The 21999-nt window shown below is 44.7% G+C and overlaps 1 protein-coding gene across 2 annotated transcripts in view; it reads left to right on the top strand.

Annotated features, from left to right (window-relative positions):
* Nucleotides 1-21999, top strand: part of tjap1 (tight junction associated protein 1 (peripheral)) — a 44885-nt gene that overhangs the window by 17508 nt on the left and 5378 nt on the right. For both annotated transcript variants that reach the window (XM_051960200.1, XM_051960199.1), the window contains 6 exons: nt 1393-1421; nt 2453-2614; nt 5563-5629; nt 12999-13106; nt 13319-13402; nt 21325-21993. In XM_051960200.1, coding sequence (XP_051816160.1) covers nt 1393-1421; nt 2453-2614; nt 5563-5629; nt 12999-13106; nt 13319-13402; nt 21325-21993 — 1119 coding nt within the window. The remainder of the gene's footprint in view (nt 1-1392; nt 1422-2452; nt 2615-5562; nt 5630-12998; nt 13107-13318; nt 13403-21324; nt 21994-21999) is intronic.

Here is a 21999-nt window from a genome sequence, read left to right as displayed (position 1 = left end):
TGAAAATAAATTAGAATTTGATCATTATTTTTATATATATATATATATATATATATATATATATACATACATATATGACAGGGAGATAGACTAGAACAGTGTAGAGTTTATTTAATTGTACAGCAAACAACTGAAGTATTAATATTAATTTGATAACTACAACCTAGTTTAGTAATATTTCAATTATTTGACAGCAGTCCTAAAGACCCACCTGTAATCCCAATCATAAAATGGGTTTGGAGGAATAACATGGATGCTAATCTGGATATGTATGAGTTAGGCTTTATAACTACTATTAGTAGTATTGGTGGTATAAATAGTAATGCGACTACTAATAGTAGTAGTGGTCGTACACTAACTACTGCTGCTGATACTGTCACTGCTACTACAACTTATAATACTAGTACACATGCTGATACTACTTCTATGACTCTAACAGCTACTTATACTACTACTGTTGCTTGTACTTTTCGTATTGCTGCTTGTACAGCTATACTACAGCTACTATTACACATCTGTCATTTGGTTGTCCAGGTGTTAGCTCGTGTTAGTGTTTTGCTAGTGGCTAACTAGTTAGCTCTCATAGACCGGAAGTTCTCAACAAGATTTAATAATGAAAAAAGAGCCAAAAACTATTCTTACGTATGAAAAGTTATTCCGAGTTTCCATGTCTCGATCGTCCGACGTAGTGTGCAACTGTATGCAGCACAATGAGCCGGAATTCTTCTTTGTGCCGTACACATCAATGGAAAATACTGAAACTTTGCCCCCAGTAACTTAGTGTCGCCGAAAGTATGTAGCTCAGAGGGGCGTGTCCTATCTACTGATTCATATCGATGGGGACAACTCTAACTCCCTAGACTGATTGGTCACCGATCTCTGACTGATCTCTTACTGGTCTCTGACTGGTCTCAGTACCATCCCTACTGGTGTCTACTGGGGACTCCAGGCTGGAATCTGGTTTTAGACGCTGGTCAGGATTCAGATTCCGTGGTTGAACTGGAATTAGGATCAGGACTGTTTCTGGACTGGTTTTAGTTTGGTTTTGGACTGATTCTGGACTGGTTTTAACTTGGTTCTGGATTGATTTTAGCTTGGTTTTGGACAGGTTTTGATCTGGTTTTACACTGGTTGCAGTCTGTCCTGATGCTGTGATCTTTGTTTCTTCTGTCAGTGAGAACAGTTAGTTTAGCAGAACCAGAACCGGGTTCTGTTTTTCATTCTCCCTGTAGTTTTCTGGTTGGTGTGTTCGGGTCATTGTGTCTCTGATTGTCTTTGACATGAAATAAAACCATGTTCTGATAATAATGTTGATGAATCTGTGTTTCTGCTGTTTGTATTGATTGTCCAAATGAATAATGTTTAAAAGTGTTTGTTCTGATTGTGTTTCAGGAGGCGTTATCAGACTCCGACAGAATCAGGTGAGTCTAAAACCTTTACCAGTTAACTGAAGTCTCAGTAGTTCCTAGAAGAACACCGAATGAACCAGAACCAAATCGAAAGTTCTGACACACATTCAGGAAAGTACAAGAGAAGAAAACGAAATAAGGATTCACACAAAACAATCAGTCTGAGCAAAAAGCTTCCCTAACCTTTCAACCACTGTGAAGTTACAGAAATCCTTTAGTTCTCAGCTGAAAAGACATTGATTCGGTGGACTGTAGCTCTATCGAGCATGTCTACCAAGCGTCTCTAGGGAGCGTCCCTACCGAGCATCTCTAGGTAGTGTTTCTACCGAACGTTTCTACTGAGCGTGTCTACGGAGCGTCTCTACCAAACGTCTCTACGGAGCGGGTCTACCGAGCGTCTCTACCAAACGTCCCTACCGAGCGTCTCTACCGAACGTCCCTACCGAGCGTCTCTACCGAACGTCCCTACCGAACGTCCCTACCGAGCGTCTCTACCGAACGTCCCTACCGAGCGTCTCTACCGAACGTCCCTACCGAGCGTCTCTACCGAACGTCCCTACCGAGCGTCTCTACGGAACGTCCCTACCGAGCATCTCTACGGAACGTCCCTACCGAGCATCTCTACGGAATGTCCCTACCGAGCATCTCTACGGAATGTCCCTACCGAGCGCCCTACCAAACGTCCCTACTGAACGTCTCTACCGAACGTCCCTATCGAGCGTCTCCACGGAGCGTGTCTACCAAGCGTGTCTACAGAACGTCTCTACCGAGCGTCTCTAGGGAGCGTCTCTACCGAGCGTCTCTAGGGAGCGTCTCTACCGAGCATGTCTACGGAGCGTCCCTACTAAGCGTCTCTACTGAACTTATCGTGAGCCACAGACACACACGGAACCACAGCAGTTGAAATAAACACGATGATTTCTTGAATTTGTGTTACTGCAGATGAACATTCACGAGAAATCAGCTGATTCTGAACTGTAAACATCACATTTAATGATGGTGTTTGCTGTTAAGATGGTGTCCTGTCTTCTGCTGTTACCCAGAATCCTCCAGCAGCAGAATGAGGACCTGCGGCGCCGCCTAGCTCTCTCCACCCACAAGATGGAGGCCATGGAAGCGGAGTTTGACGGCAGCCGTCACTACATGGAAGCGGAGCTCAGCCGGACCCGAGACGACCTGGACAAGATGAGGGACAAGTTCCGCAGGTGAGGACAATGGTAGAATCTGTGTATGTGGTTATTTTACAGTTCTACAAGTACTATTATTAGTGTTAGTACTAGTGGTATTACTACATGTACTACTATTACTAGTGTTAGTACTAGTGGTAGTTCTGCTGAGCTTTATTCTGTGACTTACCTGAGGCAGTAACCTGGTCAACTGTGACTCGCTGTAATGCAGCTGCAGTTTATAACCCTGTAAGCATCACTGCAGTTTTTCATTGAAACATGAATATTTGTCACACAGAAAAATCATGCATTTTGGTGTTTTGTAGATTTATTATAGGTCTCCTGGAAATATCTGGACAGTCGGCCAGGTCATAAATATGCATCTATCCATTTGCTAATGCTTATATGGGCAGCCGTCACTCATGAACAACAACTTCAGATACTTTAACTCCTTCACTTGAGGCAGCAGATTCTGGCAGTGAACCATGGCCTGAAACTGGGAGGTTCTGTCAACTGCAAGCCGACTCAGTTCTGTTGAAGGTTTCATGAAGCCAACAGAGCCACATCATCTGCAAAAAGCAGAGACGCGATCTTGAGGTTCCCACATCAGACACTGTGCTAACCCCGACTGCACCTTCAGATCCATGAAGAGCTCAAACAAAAGACCAGCGTTGGAGGAGTCCACCACCACCAGACACGGCTCTGACTTTGTTCTACAGGGACCAGATGGCTCGTATCAGAGAGCCAGGTACCCCATTCTCCTTCAGTTTAACCCGCAGAGCCCCACAGGAGACATGGTTGTAGACCTTCTCCAGATCCACAAAACACATGTAGACCGGCAGGTCGAACTCCCACGACCCCCTCAGCAGCTCCACAAGAGTAAAGATCTGATCCACCGTTCCACAACCAGGACACAATCCGCATTGTTCCTCCTGAATCTGAGGTTCTACAATCAGTCCCTTACAGTTCCCTAGAGTAAACCATCCTGAGAGGCTGAGAAGTGTGATACCCCAGTAGTTGGAACTCAGTCTACGGTCCCCCTGTTGGTAAATGGGAACCACCACCTGGTCTGAAGCTCAACAGGCACCGTCCCCGATGTCCACAAAATACAGTAGAGACGTGTCAGCCCAGACAGTCAAACAATGTCCAGAGCCTTCAGCATCTCAGGGTGAATGTCGTTCACACCCGGCACCTTGCCACTGTGAAGTCTTCAGGCTCTGCGCCCTCCACAGAGGACATGATGACCAAATTCAGGAGTTCAAGGTTCTCTTTCCTCCACCCATCAATGTCTCCAGTCTGGAACAAGAGTTCTTCTCCTCAGCTGTACTCATCCTGGGCCAAGTCTTGCCTCTCTTCCTGAGGCGTCGATTTGCCAGAACTCATTCGAGGCCAACCAAAAGTCATTCTTTGAGGTCTCCCTGAATTCCTCCTACTCCAGAGTAGGGCTGCACCAAATGACGCGTCGACGAGTCGTCTGAGCACGATACGTCATCAAAAGCGGAAGTGAGCGCGAAATGCAACAGAAATTCCTTTCCGACCGGAGCGCGGAACACGGACGAACGTTGGCGTGGCATCGTGCATGTATTATGTGTGCACGCTGCAGCGCGGATGTCCGCGTTCTATCGTAAACATGGATGTCAGCATTTACTATACAGCTGTATCTAAAACGCGGACATCCACGCTGCAGCGTGCATACATAATACATGCACGATGCCGCGCCAACGTTCGTCCGTGTTCCGCGCTCCAGTCGGAAGGGAATTTCTGTTGCATTGCGCGCTCACTTCCGCTTTTGATGACGTATCGTGCTCAGATGACTCGTCGACGCGTCGCTTGGTGCAGCCCTACTCCAGAGTAGCTTCCACAGCTGCAGCCCGGTACCTGTCCACTGGTTCAGGAGACCCCTGAGCCAGCCAGGCCTGAAAACCTCCTATGTCATCTTTGATCGTGGCCGACTCAAATTCCACGTCTTAACCTCCTCCAGGATGCAGATGATGGAGAGAGTTCTTGATGGGTTTAAGTCAGGACTTTGTGGAGACCAGTCCAGAACCGTAATGTCTCGCCTGATGTAACCATTTCTTTACCACGTCTGATGCGTGTTTGACACACTTGAGTGGAACTTTAAGGTTCTGCTTCTAGAGGAAGAACTTCCTTCTTCATGGATCCTCTAGAACCTTGTGGACAATGACAGCTGTTTTCCAGCAGCTTCTCATTCATTCAGACCTGCTTTCTGATGGTTTCTGGTTGACTCTTGACCATCCTGACCAATCATCTCTCAGCAGCAGATGGTAGTTTGTGTTTTCTTCCTAGTGGTGGCAGTAACACAACTGGACCATGAACTTCATTCTGACTACCTGATGATTCTGGAACTGAAGCTGCTTTCAAATGGCTCCAAGTTGCTTTCTGACTAGAATAATTAAACATATTTCCAGTCACCTTGGACGATTCTCGTGTCAATGTGGACAATTTTAACATCAATCTGGGAAGGAGATTCTATTTAAACTGGATCAGAGGAGTCAGCAGCTGTAGTCGACTGGAATCACTGAGGAGAAGCTAAGAGGCCATGAAACTAAGAAAATTAGATTAACACACCTTTTTACATCCACCAAAACTGATAGTTAAACCAGCTGTATGTATATTTTTGACTCAACAGAAGATCTTTAATAAATCTGTGAAAGAACCAAAGTTCAGGATTGTTCATGGGCAAAGATTCATGTTTCAAAGGTTCCGTTGTAGAAGATTCAGAGTTTTAGGAACCAATGGAGACTAAAGAATAAACGATAAACATTTACAAGTTTATGGAAACTTCCGTTGATGACTGGAACTTTGCTTTGACTCGTGTATTAAAATTACAGCAAACTTAAAGGTGAACTCTGACTCACCTGTGACTTCACTCACTCACCTGTGACTCACCTGTGACTCACCTGTGACTCTCTTTGACTCGCTGCGTGGACTCTTCAGTAAAGCGGTTTATGTCTTTCTCTCTGCAGACTCCAGAACAGCTACACGGCGTCTCAGAGAGCCAATCAGGATCTGGAGGAGAAGCTTCATGCTCTGGTAAACTCCACCCCCCTCACCTGGGCTCTGAGCTGATTGGTTCTTTGTTCAGGTTCCAGTTAAAATGGAAAAATGAAAACATCTTCATAGAAGTCGTATTTATGACCCTCATCATGTCAGCTCACTAACAAAGCTCCTGATTGGTCCAAACCCCAGAGAGAGAGAGAGAGAGAGAGAGTGTGCGTGCATACATATTATTGATCAATATGTTTCTGTTTTTAGTGTGTGTGTTCATTAATAATGAGTGTGTGACTCATTGATCGCTGTCAACCCATAACTGATCGATTTCTAATGAAAACATGTTGAGCCTGCTTATTGATTAACTGGAAACCCCACAACAGGATGGTTGTCATGGTAACACTGATCAGCACGTTCACCACAGAAAGCAAAGGTCAATAAATGATGTAATGGGCGGATAGTAAGGCTGTAGGTCAGAGACAGTCCAGGTAAAGGTGGTGTCTACCTGTATGGAGAGGAGCCCAGTGCATTATGAGAATCTACAGCAGTATCAGCTGATCCTGAGCAGCTTCAACTATCACAGAGGAACGTTTTAATCCTGATCAGGCTAGTGAACCGGAAACACCCTAAAGATCTATGAAGCAGTTTGTCACACAAGGAGCTGCAGTTGTTTATCAGGTTTTAGTGCTGGTAGGCAGACTTTAACGTATGGGAGGTCCTCGTTTACGACGTCCTTGACATACGGTGTCAGATGGCTATCAGATGGCTTTGTTTCCATTCTCTGGTTGTACTCCACCTTGGATTGTGCTACATTCTCTAACATTTTGTCCTTCATTATGGCTCCCAGTGTAAGTCAGACTCTTCTGATGCTTGGAAGAAAAGGAAAGCCGTCTCCATGGAAGATGGAATAAAACCCTGGGAACAGAAACACCGACCAACATGGGTCAAGTTGTAAAAACAGGTCAACATATTGTAGCTACCCTCTGTGATGAATGAGTGAGACTTTATCTGGTTCTCTGCTGGTTTTTTGAACCTTCACACAGGATATGTGGGCCGTAGCCAACGGCAGAATAACTAGAAAACCCATAACTTAGCTCCAGAAGAACTAGAAAAACCCCATAACTTGGCTCCAGAAGAACTAGAAAACCAAGTAACTTAGTTCCAGAATAACTAGAAAAACCCCATAACTTAGCTTCAGAATAAGTAGAAAAACCCATAACTTAGCTCCAGAATAACTAGAAAACCCCATAACTTAGCTCCAGAATAACTAGAAAGGCCCATTACTTAGCTCCAGAATAACTAGAAACCCCATAACTTAGTTCCAGAATAACTAGAAAAACCCACAACTTAGCTCCAAAAGAACTAGAAAACCCCCATAACTTAGCTCCAGAATAACTAGAAAACCCATAACTTAACTCCAGAGTAATAGAAAAACCCATAACTTAGCTCCAGAATAACTAGAAAACCCCCATAACTTAGCTCCAGAGTAAGTAGAAACCCCCATAGACGTAGCTCCAGAAGAACTAGAAAAACCCCCATAACTTAGCTTCCAGAGTAAGTAGAAAAACCTCATAACTTATGCTCCAGAATAACTAGAAAAACCCCCAACTTAACTCCAAAAGAACTAGAAAAACCCATAACTTAGCTCCAGAATAGCTAGAAACCCCCATAACTTAGCTCCAGAATAAGTAGAAAACCCCATAACTTTAGCTCCAGAGTAAGTAGAAAAACCCCCATAAACTTAGCTCCAGAAGACTAGAAGACCGCCATAACTTAGCTCCAGAATAAGTAGAAAAACCCCATAACTTAGCTCCAGAGTAAGTAGAAAAACCCATAACTTAGCTCGCAGAGTAAGTAGAAAAACCCCATGACTTAGCATCCAGAAGAACTAGCAAGACCCCATAACTTAGCTCCAGAATAAGTCGAAAAACCCCACAACTATAACTCCAAAAGAACTAGAAAGACCCATAACTTAAGCTCAGAAGAACTAGAAAAACCCCCATTAACTTAGCTCCAGAATAAGTAGAAAACCCATAACTTAGCTCCAGAATAGCTAGATAAACCCCTATAACTTAGCTTCCAGGAATAACTAGAAATTGCCCACTACTTGGCTCCAGAAATAACTAGAAAACCCCCATAACTTAGCTCCAGAGTAAGTAGAAAACCCCCATAACGTAGCTCCAGAAGAACTAGAAAAACCCCCATCACTTAGCTCCAGAGTAAGTAGAAAAACCCATAACTTAGCTCAAGAATAACTAGAAAAACCCCACAACTTAACTCCAAAAGAACTAGAAAGACCCCATAACTTAGCTCCAGAAGAACTAGAAAAACCCCATAACTTAGCTCCAGAATAAGTAGAAAACCCCATAACTTAGCTCCAGAGTAAGTAGAAAACCCCCAATAACTTAGCTCCAGAAGAACTAGAAAGACCCCATAACTTAGCTCCAGAATAAGTAGAAAACCCCATAACTTAGCTCCAGAGTAAGTAGAAAAACCCATAACTTAGCTCCAGAGTAAGTAGAAAACCCCATGACTTAGCTCCAGAAGAACTAGAAAGACCCCATAACTTAGCTCCAGAATAAGTCGAAAAACCCCATAACTTAGCTCCAGAATAGCTAGAAAACCCCTATAACTTAGCTCCAGAATAACTAGAAATTGCCCACTACTTGGCTCCAGAATAACTAGAAAACCCCCATAACTTAGCTCCAGAGTAAGTAGAAAACCCCCATAACGTAGCTCCAGAAGAACTAGAAAACCCCATAACTTAGCTCCAGAGTAAGTAGAAAAACCCCATAACTTAGCTCCAGAATAACTAGAAAAACCCACAACTTAACTCCAAAAGAACTAGAAAGACCCCATAACTTAGCTCCAGAAGAACTAGAAAAAACCCCATAACTTAACTCCAGAATAAGTAGAAAAAACCCCATAACTTAGCTCCAGAGTAAGTAGAAAAACCCATAACTTAGCTCCAGAATAACTAGAAAAACACCCATAACTTAGCTCCAGAATAACTAGAAAACCCCCATAACTTAGCTCCAGAATAACTAGAAAGACCCCATAAACTTAGCTCCAAGAATAACTAGAATAACCCCATAACTTAGCTCCAGAATAACTAGAAAAAACCCATAACTTAGCTCCAGAAGAACTAGAAAAACTCCATAACTTAGCTCCAGAATAATAGAAAAAAACCCATAACTTAGCTCCAGAATAACTAGAAAACCCCACAACTTAGCTCCAAAGAACTAGAAAACCCCCATAACGTAGCTCCAGAATAACTAGAAAACCCCATAACTTAACTCCAGAGTAAGTAGAAAAACCCCATAACTTAGCTCCAGAAGAACTAGAGACCCCATAACTTAGCTCCAGAATAACTAGAAAAACCCATAACTTAGCTCTAGAAGAACTAGAAAGACCCCATAACTTAGCTCCAGAATAAGTAGAAAACCCCATAACTTAGCTCCAGAATAAGTAGAAAAAACCCCATAACTTAGCTCCAGAAGAACTAGAGACCCCATAACTTAGCTCCAGAATAACTAGAAAACCCCCATAACTTAGCTCTCGAAGAACTAGAAAGACCCCATAACTTAGCTCCAGAATAAGTAGAAAAAACCCCATAACTTAGCTCCAGAATTAATAGAAAAACTCTATAACTTAGCTCCAGAAGAACTAGAAAAACCCATAACTTAGTTCCAGAATTAGCCACCGTTCCCAGCTCTCTCTACTGCTGACTCTCAGCCAATCAGAGGTGAGCTAACTAAACATGGCACGTTCACTGACATTAGGAAAATCTGGAACTGAACAATAAACATTTAAACCTAGACAACTGCATTCAGGTCCTAGTGATCGTAGGAGCTTCAGGAGAAACCAGTCGGATTTTTCTAGAAACATCTTCCAGAGAAGTCCAGCTGGTTTCTCCTGAAGCTCCTACAGTTTAAAGGCAGAACATTTCAGGTCATGAACCTCTTCATTAGTCTTTGTCGTGGTGCCGGTTGCTGCTAAACTCCCACAATGCTCTGCTTTTACATGCACTGCCTGTCGACCAAAATGATGCATAAAACAACAAAACAAGAAATAACACGACAAAAACGAGTCAAAATGACAATAACAAGACACAAAATGACAAAAACGAGACACAAAGCAACAAAACACTAGACAGAAAACGATGAAAATGACACAAAATGCGAAAAACAAGACGGTGACAAAAATGAGATGCCAAAGCAACAAAAACAAAACAGTAAACGACAAACGAGACAAATGCTAAAATGAAACAAAACGAAGGTGAGCTAACTAAACATGGCACGTTCACTGACATTAGGTAAATAAATTAGCTGAACAATAAACATTAAGCCTCAACATCAACAACAACATCAGTCCGTTACAATATTTTATTTTCTAGTAAAATGATTCATACATGCATGAAAGTCGTTATTCATAACTTTATGAAGAACTGATAGATATCGTGATCCACGGAACGGATTTGTTTACATTTTTATCAGAGTTCTGACTTACAACGGAAATTCACTAACGTACATCAGTAGGAACAGAGCTCTGATGTAAATCGAAGACCTCCTGTATTAAATATTTAACTGAGAAAGAGAACAGCTGCTACACAGGAAGACAGGAAGTGGAGCATCACAGGGCAGGAAGTGGAGCATCACAGGGCAGGATGTGGAGCATCACAGGGCAGGGAGTGGAGCATCACAGGGCAGGAAGTGGAGCGTCACAGGGCAGGAAGTGGAGCATCACAGGACAGGAAGTGGAGCATCATAGGACAGGAAGCTCCAGAAGTTTGGCAGCCTTTTCAATTCTTTAAACCATATTACAATTTATTTGAAGTTTTCTACCAAAATACTGCAAATTATTTTGCTTTTTTGAATAAAATCTTGACTTTTTTAAGCCAAACATGGTAACTTTAACATGTTTCTTTAACTTCATGATTCATCACAACCTTTCTAGTAAGATTTAACTGAGCAAAATATTACATTTTTAAGCAAAAGTGCAATTTATTGCAACTGTTCTATCCAAATACTACAACTTATTGTGAGCTCAGTGATATTTTCTTTTGCCTAATTTTACATTTTTATGTTTTATTACAATTTATTTTCAGCCATCTAACACTAACCCTATTTTTGAGTAAATTTGGGCAATTTTGGAGGTAATTTGGTCAATTTTGCACCAGTCTGGACAGGCTTTTGATCATTTTAGAGATGTTTTTAGTCATGTTGGACAATTGTTGAGTGAATTTATGTCCATATGGACATCACTTCAGTCAGTTTTGGCTGTTTTTGAGTCAGTTTTGACAATTTAGGGAAATTTTTGGACCAACTTCGGTATCTTTTCAGTTCAAGTCAATGATTTTCTTTTTCGGGTCTTTGCTGAGCTCCTCCAAAGTGATTTTTTTCTTCTGCCTAGTTTTGCGTTTTTAATGTTTTATTACAACGTACTTAATTAAAGCTTTTCTAACTTTAACTAAACTTTACTTTTACCAGCATATTAGAGCTTTCTAAACCAGATACTAAAACTTTCACCAGTTTGAACCAGTTTCTGGTGTTTGTTTGTGGAAGAAGTTTGATTTGTTCTCCCGTCTGATTGAAACAGAAGATTGGTGTTTGTCTGATTCTTCATCTCTTCTTTCTTTTTTCTCCTCTTTTCTCACGCTGCTCTCTGACGGATTCACCTCCATCTCCATCCTTCACCTCCATCAGGCTGCCGTCAGTCAAACATGGGTTCATGCAGTTGGGTTTCATTCATCCTCACTTTCTTCTTCTGTTTCTGTTTGAGCACCAAGTCCTCACATTTATTCTTAAAGCTGCCTTTCATTAGTTTTTAAATCCATCCTTCTCTTCTGAAGTTCTCCAAGTTCTTCTCCACCAGTTTACAGAAATGTGTTGGTATTTAGAACCTATCAGTAGAACTCTTGTGTCACTACAAATACCACCAGAATGTACTTTTACCACTTGGCTGTGAGGTGTATTCAGGACTTTCCTTCCTGCTTTCTGCTGATTGTCCTGGTGGTAAATTTCCCAGAGTAAATCCTCAGCAGATTTAACGTCCGTTGACGCGTCTGGACTTGGTGTTTGAACTCATCATCGGCTCATGGGTGCAGCTTCTAGATAACAGCTCCAGTCGAGGTTAAAGAGTGCAGCAGATCACTCAGCTACAGATCAGCACTGAAATAATACGAGAACCTGAAACCGGAGAACAACCAATCCAAGTTTGGTTTCAGGGAGATGTAAAAATATCACAGCTTCAGTGGAGTAAAACACATTAACAGTTATCTGAAGTACTATTACTGGTTCTCCAGAGAAATACTGCAGTTTTACAGATAATTCCAGCAGTTTTGTGGCAGTCAGAGGTTCTGATCTGTGGTTAGCGACTAGCTGCTAATGTTTCTACTAGCTTCAGCATTAGCCGCCAGCTAAAGCATAAGCCCTTAAAAGAACTTGATTATTGATCATATTTCAGCTTTGATGCTTCAATCAAGATCTTATCAGATCTTATTGATCTCCTCACAGCAGCAGCTACCCCACTGCATCCCATAATGCATCTGTGAAGTGCTGCTAGTTACAGCAGCATTCAAATGATCTGGGAAACCGTAGAAATGCCCACTCAGGATTCAGGCTCCATGGAGAGGGATTTTTGTGGTTAATGATCAGTTTTAGTGGCTAATGATGGGTTCTAGTGGCTAATGATGGTTCTAGTGGCTAATGATGGGTTCTAGTGGCTAATGATGGTTTCCAGTGGCCAATGATGGTTTCCAGTGGCCAATGATGGGTTCTGGGGGCCAATGATGGGTTCTGGGGGCCAATGATGGGTTCTGGGGGCCAATGATGGGTTCTAGGGGCTAATGATGATGATGGGTTCTAGTGGCTAATGATGGGTTCTAGTGGCTAATGATGGTTTCCAGTGGCCAATGATGGGTTCTAGGGGCTAATGATGGGTTCTAGGGGCTAACGATGAGTTCTAGGGGCTAACGATGGGTTCTTGTGGTTAACGATCGCTTCTAGTGGTTAACGATCGCTTCGAGTGGTTAACGATCGCTTCTAGTGGTTAACGATCGGTTCTTGTGGCTAACGATCGGTTCTTGTGGCTAACGATCGGTTCTTGTGGTTAACGATCAGTTCTTGTGGTTAACGATCACTTCTGGTGGTTAACGATCACTTCTGGTGGTTAACGATCACTTCTGGTGGTTAACGATCGGTTTTAATGGTTCATGATCAGTCTGTCGACCCTCAGCCATTGAACTGTACAGAAAACTACAAAAATGATGTCCACATGTAAAGATTTGTGTTGTATCTCAGTTTATTCCCACATGATCTGAATGACTCATTGAAGGCCCGCCTCCTGCCCCTGATTGGCTGCTTCAGCTGTGACACACAGCTCTAACGGGATGTCTTTGCTCTGCCCACAGCTACGGAAGGTGGAGAGGGACAAAAAGACAATGGACCAGGAGATCGTGGAGCTGACCAACAAGCTGTTGGACGCCAAGAACACCATCGACCGTCTGGAGGAGCTGAATGTGAGAACCTCCTTTATTCAGGAATCACTCTGGATCTGCTGCTTTAACTGTGTTTTTAGCGTGTTTCTGGTATTTTTATCACAGCTTTATTAAACTGAGACTTTTCTCAGGTTCCATCTGATTGTTTTTCTTGAGATTTCTTTCATAGTTTAAATCGGTTTGAATCTCCGATCAACAAACCAATCACTGATATCAATGAACTGTGTGTTTAGGAGCGCTACAGGCAGGACTGCAACCTCGCCGTGCAGCTGCTCAAATGCAACAAGTCACATTTCAGGAACCACAAGTTCGCTGACGTAAGTACCTCTGTGTGAGAGAGATTGGTCTGAATGGTTGCATTAGATCCAGCGGTCTCCAACCCTTTCTTGCACCACGGACTGGTTTATTGTCAGACATAGAGATGCACCAATCAATCGGCCGCCGATTTAAAAAGCCGGTTTTATATCCAATCGGCCCCAACCGGTGACCGGCCGATCACTGTCTTAATTTGCCGGTTTTCCCCATAGGTTTTCCCAGGGCAAACTGATCCGCATGGGCATGCACCCCGCATGGGCATGCACCGCGCATGCGGGTCAAGCACTGCGTATCGGCTCAGAGCAAAACAGCTAAAAACTAGCAAGACTCAGGAACAAAACATGTCGGTAATATGGACTTATTCACTGTGTGCCAGAGCGACCCAAAACACGCTGTTTGTAATGCTTGCAAGTCAAAAGTCAGCCGTGGAGGGTCAACGCCTAAGACATTTGGAACAACAAACCTAATACGCCACTTGGAAAAGAAGCACGCAGGCTTGTTTAGCAAATATAAGGACGACAATGCCGCTAAGAGGAGGGATGTGGCAGAGTCGCAGCAGCCACAACAACCATCCGCCGTGGCTCCTATGTTCGACATCAACACTGAAAAGTCCAAAGCCACCACTATGAAAATAATGGAGTTCATGGCACTGGACGACCAGCCGTTTAGCGTTGTACAGGATAAAGGCTTCGTAAATCTGATGAAACACCTGAATCCACGGTACAAATTACCAAGCAGGCGGTACTTTTCTGACACGGCGCTGCCAGAGTTGTTTGAGAGCGTGTCAGGCCACATACACAAACTGCTGGACGGCACTAAATCCCCGGTCAGTTTCACAACGGACATTTGGACTTCTAACGTGAGCTTAATGTCAATGTTGAGCCTGACTGCTCAGTGGCTGGATGATGAGTTTGAGCTACATCAAGTCCTTCTACACTGTGAAGAATGCCCCGGGTCCCACACCGCCGACAATCTAAGAGCCAAATTTGAAAAAATGTTGGTGGAGTGGAAAATCGACAAGAAGAGGGTTCATGTTGTGTTACGTGACAACGCTCGGAATATGACCAAAGCACTGGATGATGGCAACTTCCCCAGTCTCCCGTGTATGGCACATACACTCCAGTTAGCGGTGAGTGAGGGACTGCACTCTCAACGCACTATCACTGACGCTGTGGCAACAGGCAGGAGAATAGTCACGTACTTTAAGCACTCATCGCTAGCCTATTCAAAACTCCACGCTATCCAGGAGGAGTTGGGTCAACCCACGAAGCGCTTGCAACAAGATGTCCCGACGAGGTGGAACAGCACATTTTATATGTTGCAGTCGCTGTTGGAACAGAAACGTGCCCTGGGCTTATACGCAACAGAACACGAGCTCCCGGTCGTACTCACCACAAATCAGTGGGGTTTAATTGAGAATGTGGTGAGCATCCTTGAACCTTTTGAGGAGCTCACTAAGACAGTTAGCTCCTCGTCAGCCACCGCCGCAGTTGTCATCCCTGAAATCACTGCACTGAAGCGCCTTTTGGGGAGAGCAGCAGACACAGACCGTGGTGTGGGCACCGCCAAAGTCACGCTGTTGGAAGCGGTCCAGAGAAGGTTTGCAGACATCGAGAAGAATCCACTGTACGCAGTGGCCACTGTTCTGGATCCCAGGCAAGTTATAACTTACTGCTAATAATGTTTATTAGCCCACTACTGTTCTTAAATGAATAAGCCTTTGCTACTGAGCTATAGGCTAATGTGTTTGCAGGAGTATATCAAAACATAAAATTAATTTAAAAAAATGTGTTGGCCTTTTAGTGCCTCCTTGTGTATGTGCAGAGTGCACAACATTTATGTATTGCCTGGCCAATGTGGCTATATAATAAAAATAAAATTATTTTGTCTGTTGATACAGATACAAAACCTGCTACTTCTCAGCAGAAGTAAAGGATGAAGTGAAAAGGGTGCTTCTGAACATGCTGGACACCAGTGCCAGCAGACCCACACCTGATCAGCCTTCTGTGGAACTTGCAGCCAAAAGGACAAGTCTACTGCTTTCCGTGCATGATGAGATACTGAAGGAGGTTGCTAGCAATGAGGAAGAGCAACTGCTGTGCAGCCCTTCATCTGTGCAGTTACATCGTTACCTGTCCGAGTCGCCCATCAGGAGATCTGAAGATGAAACTGTAAATGATGTACTGAAATACTGGCATGAAAACAAAACACACTACCCTGCACTTGCCCCACTTGCCCAAGCCTACCTCTCTGCTCCATGTACAAGCATCGATAGTGAGCGCTTGTTTAGCTTGGCTAGTAATGTCATAGATGAAAAAAGAAACAGGCTTTCTGGTGAGAAGGCAGAGATGCTTCTGTTTGTGAAGAAGAACCTGCCATTGATGGTTAAGTGATTTCATGGAGTACTTTGTTCACAACCTAAAGCAACCTGTTTTGTATTGTCTTTTTATCCCATATTATGATGCACTTCTTTTATTTAGAGATTTCAGGAGAGGCCAAAGGTCTGAAATGTGGTGCAATTTACTTTGAGGACCAGTTTTCATTTTCAAGTACATACAGTGCACTTTATATTTTGTTTGTGTTAGTATTTTAGTTTTATCTTATATTATATGCTGCACTTTTTATTTTGAAATATTAAAAGAGGTGGTGCAATTTACTTTGATCACCAGCTTTAATTTTCAAGTACACCGATTTCATTGCACTTTATTTTTTTTTAGATGGGGTTAAAGTTTTCTTTTGTAATAACTACTGCTGCTTGTGTTGAGGTGTTGAAAGCCTGAAATATATTGACTGTGATGTGACATTGAAAGTCAACTATTCCAGTGTTTCTCAAATTGGGGTACAAGTACCCCTTGGGGTACCCAGAGGTACTGGAGGGGTAGTAAATAAATTACATTGTACCAGGCAAATGCTGGGATGTTTTTGAATGTTGTTTGAATATAAGTTAATTATTGACCTGTAAACTGGACTGAATGTTATGGTCAGTGTTGAAAATAAATCTGCTCAGGAGGCACTGTTGAAGGTTTTATTCTTGAAAAGGAGGGTTATGATAGCATATAGCCTATCATTAGTTGTGGTTTTAATTGTAGTTATATAAGAAAAATGTTGTCTGGTAGAGGGGTACTTGTATTAAATTTGGGAAAGGCTACTCAAGCCAAACAAATATGGTGTCTATTATATGATTATAATTATTTCTCAGATAGAAAATCGGTATCGGAAAAACCGGTTTTGGCAGGTCAGACCTCCTTTAAAACCGGAAATCGGTATCGGCCAAGAATTTTGCAATCGGTGCATCTCTAGTCAGACAGTTTTTTCACAGATCGGCCTTTAAAACAAAATAAAATGATACAACCGGCATAAAAACTGTGGTATTTTCTAAATATAACAATAAACGTGAGTCCTCTGTATTCAGATATAACTTTATTAGCAGCGTCCAACAATATGACATGAGTAACATCTCCTCCTAACACGCTCTGTTTGCTATGTTAGCGTTTAAACATGCCTTCAAAATAACATACACCACAAAAACAAAAAAAGCACCAGTAAGCCAGTTTTGACTCATTCCTTGTCACTGAAATGTGCTGCCAGCGGTGACTTTTTTTCTGAGCGAAATCTCTGCTGTGGCTCTCGTAATTCAAGCACTCTGGCCAGCGATCTCCCTGGAAAACCATTTGATTTCTGTGTGTACGAGACGGTGTGTGTGCTCCACGTCCATCTCCTCACTAGGGCTGGACCCAAATATTTGGAGTACAAACCCCCATTTTACTGCCAGAAAGCATTGGTATTTCTTAGTCTTGTGGACTGCAGTGACCTCTGGGGTCAGCGTTGCTTTTCATTGGCAAGTTGTTTGACTGTATCACGTGGACCTACCAACTCTGACGTCACGCTTCACTTCGCCGGTGTTTGTAAAGTGACGACAAGATACCAATGCTAATGCTGTTGGACTCTGACAATGAACACAACCCCCATTCCCGGGGACGAGCCAAATATTCAGATATTTGTCATCAATTTGGCCCAAATATCCGGAGCCCAGAATTTGCTGTTGGACCAGCCCTACTCCTCACAAAGCTGCTCCAACAGGCGCGATTATGTTCATTTTGTCATTTTCTTATATTTGATCAGTGACTCTTTATCTGACGAAGTTTGTAAGTGTGTAGCCCCCTCGTCCTGGTTCGTAGAATTGTTGGCCCACTTCCTGATCTCTGTGACCTCCATTATCCACCTCTAATAACTACATTATGGACTGGGACAAAGAGAGAATGTAACATCTTCTTCTGTCCTTCTCAACCCGCCCGGCCAGCAGGCAGATGGGTCCCCCCTATATAGAGCCGGGTTCTGCTCGAGGTTTCTTCCCTGTTAAAAGGGTGTTTTCCTTGCCACTGTCGCCTTTGGGCTTGCTCTGGGGGTCAGGCATTTGGGTTCTGTAAAGCGTCTTGAGACGAGTTTACTGTAATTGACGCTATATAAATAAAATTGAATTGAATTGAATTGAACATCGGAGTCCAAGCAAAAAAGGTGGAGGCCACAGAGATCAGGAAGTCGGCCAACGGACGGTGGGAGGATCTGTCAGACTGGTCACCTGATAAAAATGACATCATAAACATGCCGTCAACACGCCCTCCCCACCCCATCCAGCCACACCACCCACACCACCTCTCCCACCCCCAAATCCGGGAGGCCACCCACTCGCCGGAAAACAGTGCCAAGGGACCGGGCAACAGCACCGCAAGGGCAAAGGAGCCCAGCCCACCAACAGCCACCCAGAAAAATGTGATACTGAGGGAGGGAGAGGAAGGAGCACCAGGGGAGGCACAACAACCCGGGCCCTCGGGCCCGGCAGGGAGAAGCCCCGGAGGCCACGCCAGTACACCTATTGTGATTTACCCTGTTACTGAGTTCACCAGCTCCCCGACTGGCAAACACTAACCCTGCACCGTGAATATGACCCACCCAAGTGTATATACAAGTGTGTGTGGTGCCTTAAAATTGGGGGTAGGTGATGGTGTGGCAGGGCGAGGGTCACTCTCCCCCCATCTCCGGAGCCCGCACAGGGTGTCGGGACGGCAAAATTGGAATGGGCTAGGCCAGAACACCCCCATGCAGACGCATGCGCGACCCAGCAGAGACCCGGGGGCAGCGCCCAATCCAGACGGCCGCCAGGCCGCCACGAGTGCCGGGAACCACGGGAGGCCGACGACACCACACAAAGCGGCCGCCCCCACAAAGAAAACATGACAGGTGGCCCCAGACGGCCGCCAGGCCACCACCCGCGACGTTTTTAGTCGCAAATGGCGACTGCCCAAACCGAGCACCCGACCGAGCCGAACCACCCACCACGCCCCCCCACGGAAGCAGCCTCCCGCACGACTCCACCAACCCCCCATGAACCCCGGCGCCCACGGCGACCCGGCGACCGCCCAAACCGAGCGCCGCCCAGGGAGCAAGGCCAACCACGTCGAGCCAGCACCTAGAAAGTTAGCCAAGCATGCAGTGACACCAAGCTAGCCATTCATGCATATAGAGAGGATCCTGAGGAGTTGATGACTGTAAGGTGTCGTCGATATGGCCCGCTCGGTCCTGCTGACAGCAACTGGGTTCCTAACTGAAGAAAATCATTAGTTACACATTGCCAAAGTACATAATATATTGGGGTGATGTGGTGGCTCTCGCTAACAGGCAGAGTCAGGTTACCAGGTTTAAGTTAAGGGAGTTAATATACGGTGACCATGTTTGTATAAAATTTAACAACTGATTTTTATCTACATAACGTATCCTCATGCACAGCTTGCTGGTAAAGATATCTCACATAAAGGAGTAGTATCGCCTTGATGGCTTGGCTTAACTTACAGTGCCTATCATAAGTATTCACCCCCTTTGATGGTTTACCCTTTTATTGCTTTAATAAATCAATCATGGTCAATAAAATTTCTCTCTTAACACAAAAATTTATTGGAAAAAACTCTTTAATGTCAAAGTGAAAACAGATTTCTATAAAGTAATGTTAATGAAAGAAAATTATATAAATAAAAATAATTGTTTGCATAATTATTCACCCCCTTTTTAATTTAATGGTCTAATTCAATAGAGGTCCTTCAAATTGTTGCCAATAGTCTCACAATTAGTGAAATGAAGATCACCTGAGTGGTGTGGGTGTGTTTCAAGTGATTGAGTTGTAAAACAGCTGTCTGAAGGGTCCAGAGAATGGTTGATCAGTATTCCTGGCTACCATTACACCATGAAGACAGAAGAACACTCTAAGCAACTCAGGGAAAGGGTTATTGAGAAGTACAATTCAGGGGATGGTTACAAAAAACTTTCCAAGGCACTGAACATCCCCCGGAGTTCAGTTAAATCACTTATCAAGAAATGGAAGGAATATGGCACTTGTGTGAATCTGCCTAGATCAGGCTGCCCTCGTAAACTGAGTGACCTACAAGTAGGAGACTAGTGAGAGAAGCCACCAAGACCCCGACAACTGCTCTGAAGGAGTTACAAGCTTCAGCTGCTGAGATGGGAGAGACTGTGCATGTAGCAACTGCTGCCCGGGTTCTTCACCGGTCAAAGCTTTATTGGAGAGTGGCAATGAGAAAGCCACTGTTGAAGAAAAGCCACATTAGCTCTCGACTAGAGTTTGCAAAAAGCACGTGGAAGACTCCGGTGCGCGCCCCAATGAGCGCTCCAAAGCGAACTGCAGCTCGACAGCGGAAGCCAGCTTTTATCCCCGAGAACCGGAAGTCAAGCAGGACCCTTAGCCAACCTCGGTCGCCTCCTGCTGTCAGCTCCTTAAAGAAAAAACAAGACGTTAGGACCACCACACTGGCAACAGGATGGGGGCCGTCACAATGGCTAAATGTTTTTTGCAAAATTAAATATACCACTCCTTGGGTGGTTGTGGCCCCAAGTTTGGTAAAGTTGGAAAGATATTTACAGATTCAAACTTCCAGCATCAACAGCACATTAGATATAGGTTGTCAAAACATAAACAATGCCTCTTTTCCATCGTTGTAAGGCAGACAATGTGCTACAAGCCCAGTTGTCTTTCAAGCTGCAGAAATAACGTTGGTGTCTATGGAGGGAACAGGTACGGTCTGCAAAGAGAGACAAAAATATTCAATAACTTCACTCTGATACACTGTAGTGTCACCAAAATCACTGCAGCCTTCAACTGGCTCCTGTTGACAAAGTGTTTCAACAGAAATGTAAATGCTGTAATCTGGTTCTTTTAACAAACATGTAACTTGGATGGATGTGATGCTGCCGTGACCACAGTGTACACGTCCGATGTTGCTCACAGTGGTCCAAGGGTCTGCTCAGTGAGTTTGTGTGTTTGCTCAGACTCATGAAAAATTAGAGGGAACACTGCCAACAACTATGTCTGTGTCCTCTGCTGTTTCCCCAGTGAGATGCCAGCTGAAAGAGGCACCTGAGCTTTCTTTATAACCGCAGCCTCAACTAGAAGTTCACAGTGAATGTCTTTAGTGTTGGACAGGATCAGTTCTTCACCAATAGTGAACAGCTTCTTAGCCTTAGGGATGCGGTTAGCCACCAGGTATGATGCCCTCAGTGACTGCTTCTGTCCATCTTCTTTGTTTTTTCTTTCAAAATACTCGAAAAGTGTGTCTTTTAATGCAGAGTGCTTTTTTTTTTTATCATTCTGCTGCTTGTGGGTTTAGTTTTAGTGGTAGCACATCACATGAAGTTATTCAATCTTTCTGTGCCGCCCAGTACCGGTCCATGGCCCGGTTCTGGTCCATGGACCGGTACCAGTCCATGGACCAGGGTTGGAGACTGCTGACAGTTTGTAGACGCTCAGCTGTTAAAATGAAAACACACATTCCTAGAAACACTAAAGAACGTATGAGGACAAGATACAAGTAACCTGTGTGTGTGTGTGTCTGTATGTGTTTGTGTGTGCGTGTTACAGTTGCCGTCGGAGCTTCAGGACATGCTGAACAAACACATGAAGAGCAGTCTACCTGAGCGTGGCTCTGCCCCCCAGGACCCGGACACGCTCAGTCTGACTCCAGCCGACGTGGTGCCGACCTCGGTCATCGCCCGAGTCCTGGAGAAACCGGAGCCGCTGGTCCTGAACTCGGCCCAGTCCAGCAGTTGCGGCCGGCCCGTGGCGGAGGACGTCTTCGTGCACGTGGACATGACTGGACCGGCGGGCAGCGCCGAGGGCCGGGCCGGGCGGGAGAACGGCGGCCGGGAGACGGCGCAGCAGAACGGCTCCTGTCGCAGTCAGAGCAGTCTGGACGAGGAGGGGGGCGGAGCCTCGTCTTTCGAGAAGCTGAACCCATACCCGGCCCCGCCCCCGCCCCACCCCCTCTACCCCGGCAGGAAGGTCATCGAGTTCTCCTCCGACGACAAAGTCAAGATCCCCAAGAACTCCCCACTGCCCAACTGCACCTACGCCACACGGCAGGCCATCTCCCTGAGCCTGGTGCAGAACGACGATGAGCGGCCGCCCGGGAGCCCCGCCCCCTCCTCCTCCTCTGGGGGCGGAGCCACTCAGCACACGCCGCCGTCTCAGCGTGACGTGGCCAGTGAGCCGTTGTCGAGCCAGTCCAGCCCCTTCAGCAGCCCGCCACAGGTAAGC

This window comes from Acanthochromis polyacanthus, chromosome 15 (assembly GCF_021347895.1).
Source record: "Acanthochromis polyacanthus isolate Apoly-LR-REF ecotype Palm Island chromosome 15, KAUST_Apoly_ChrSc, whole genome shotgun sequence".
Lineage (NCBI taxonomy): Eukaryota > Metazoa > Chordata > Actinopteri > Pomacentridae > Acanthochromis > Acanthochromis polyacanthus.
This window is presented reverse-complemented; position numbering and strand designations above follow the sequence as displayed.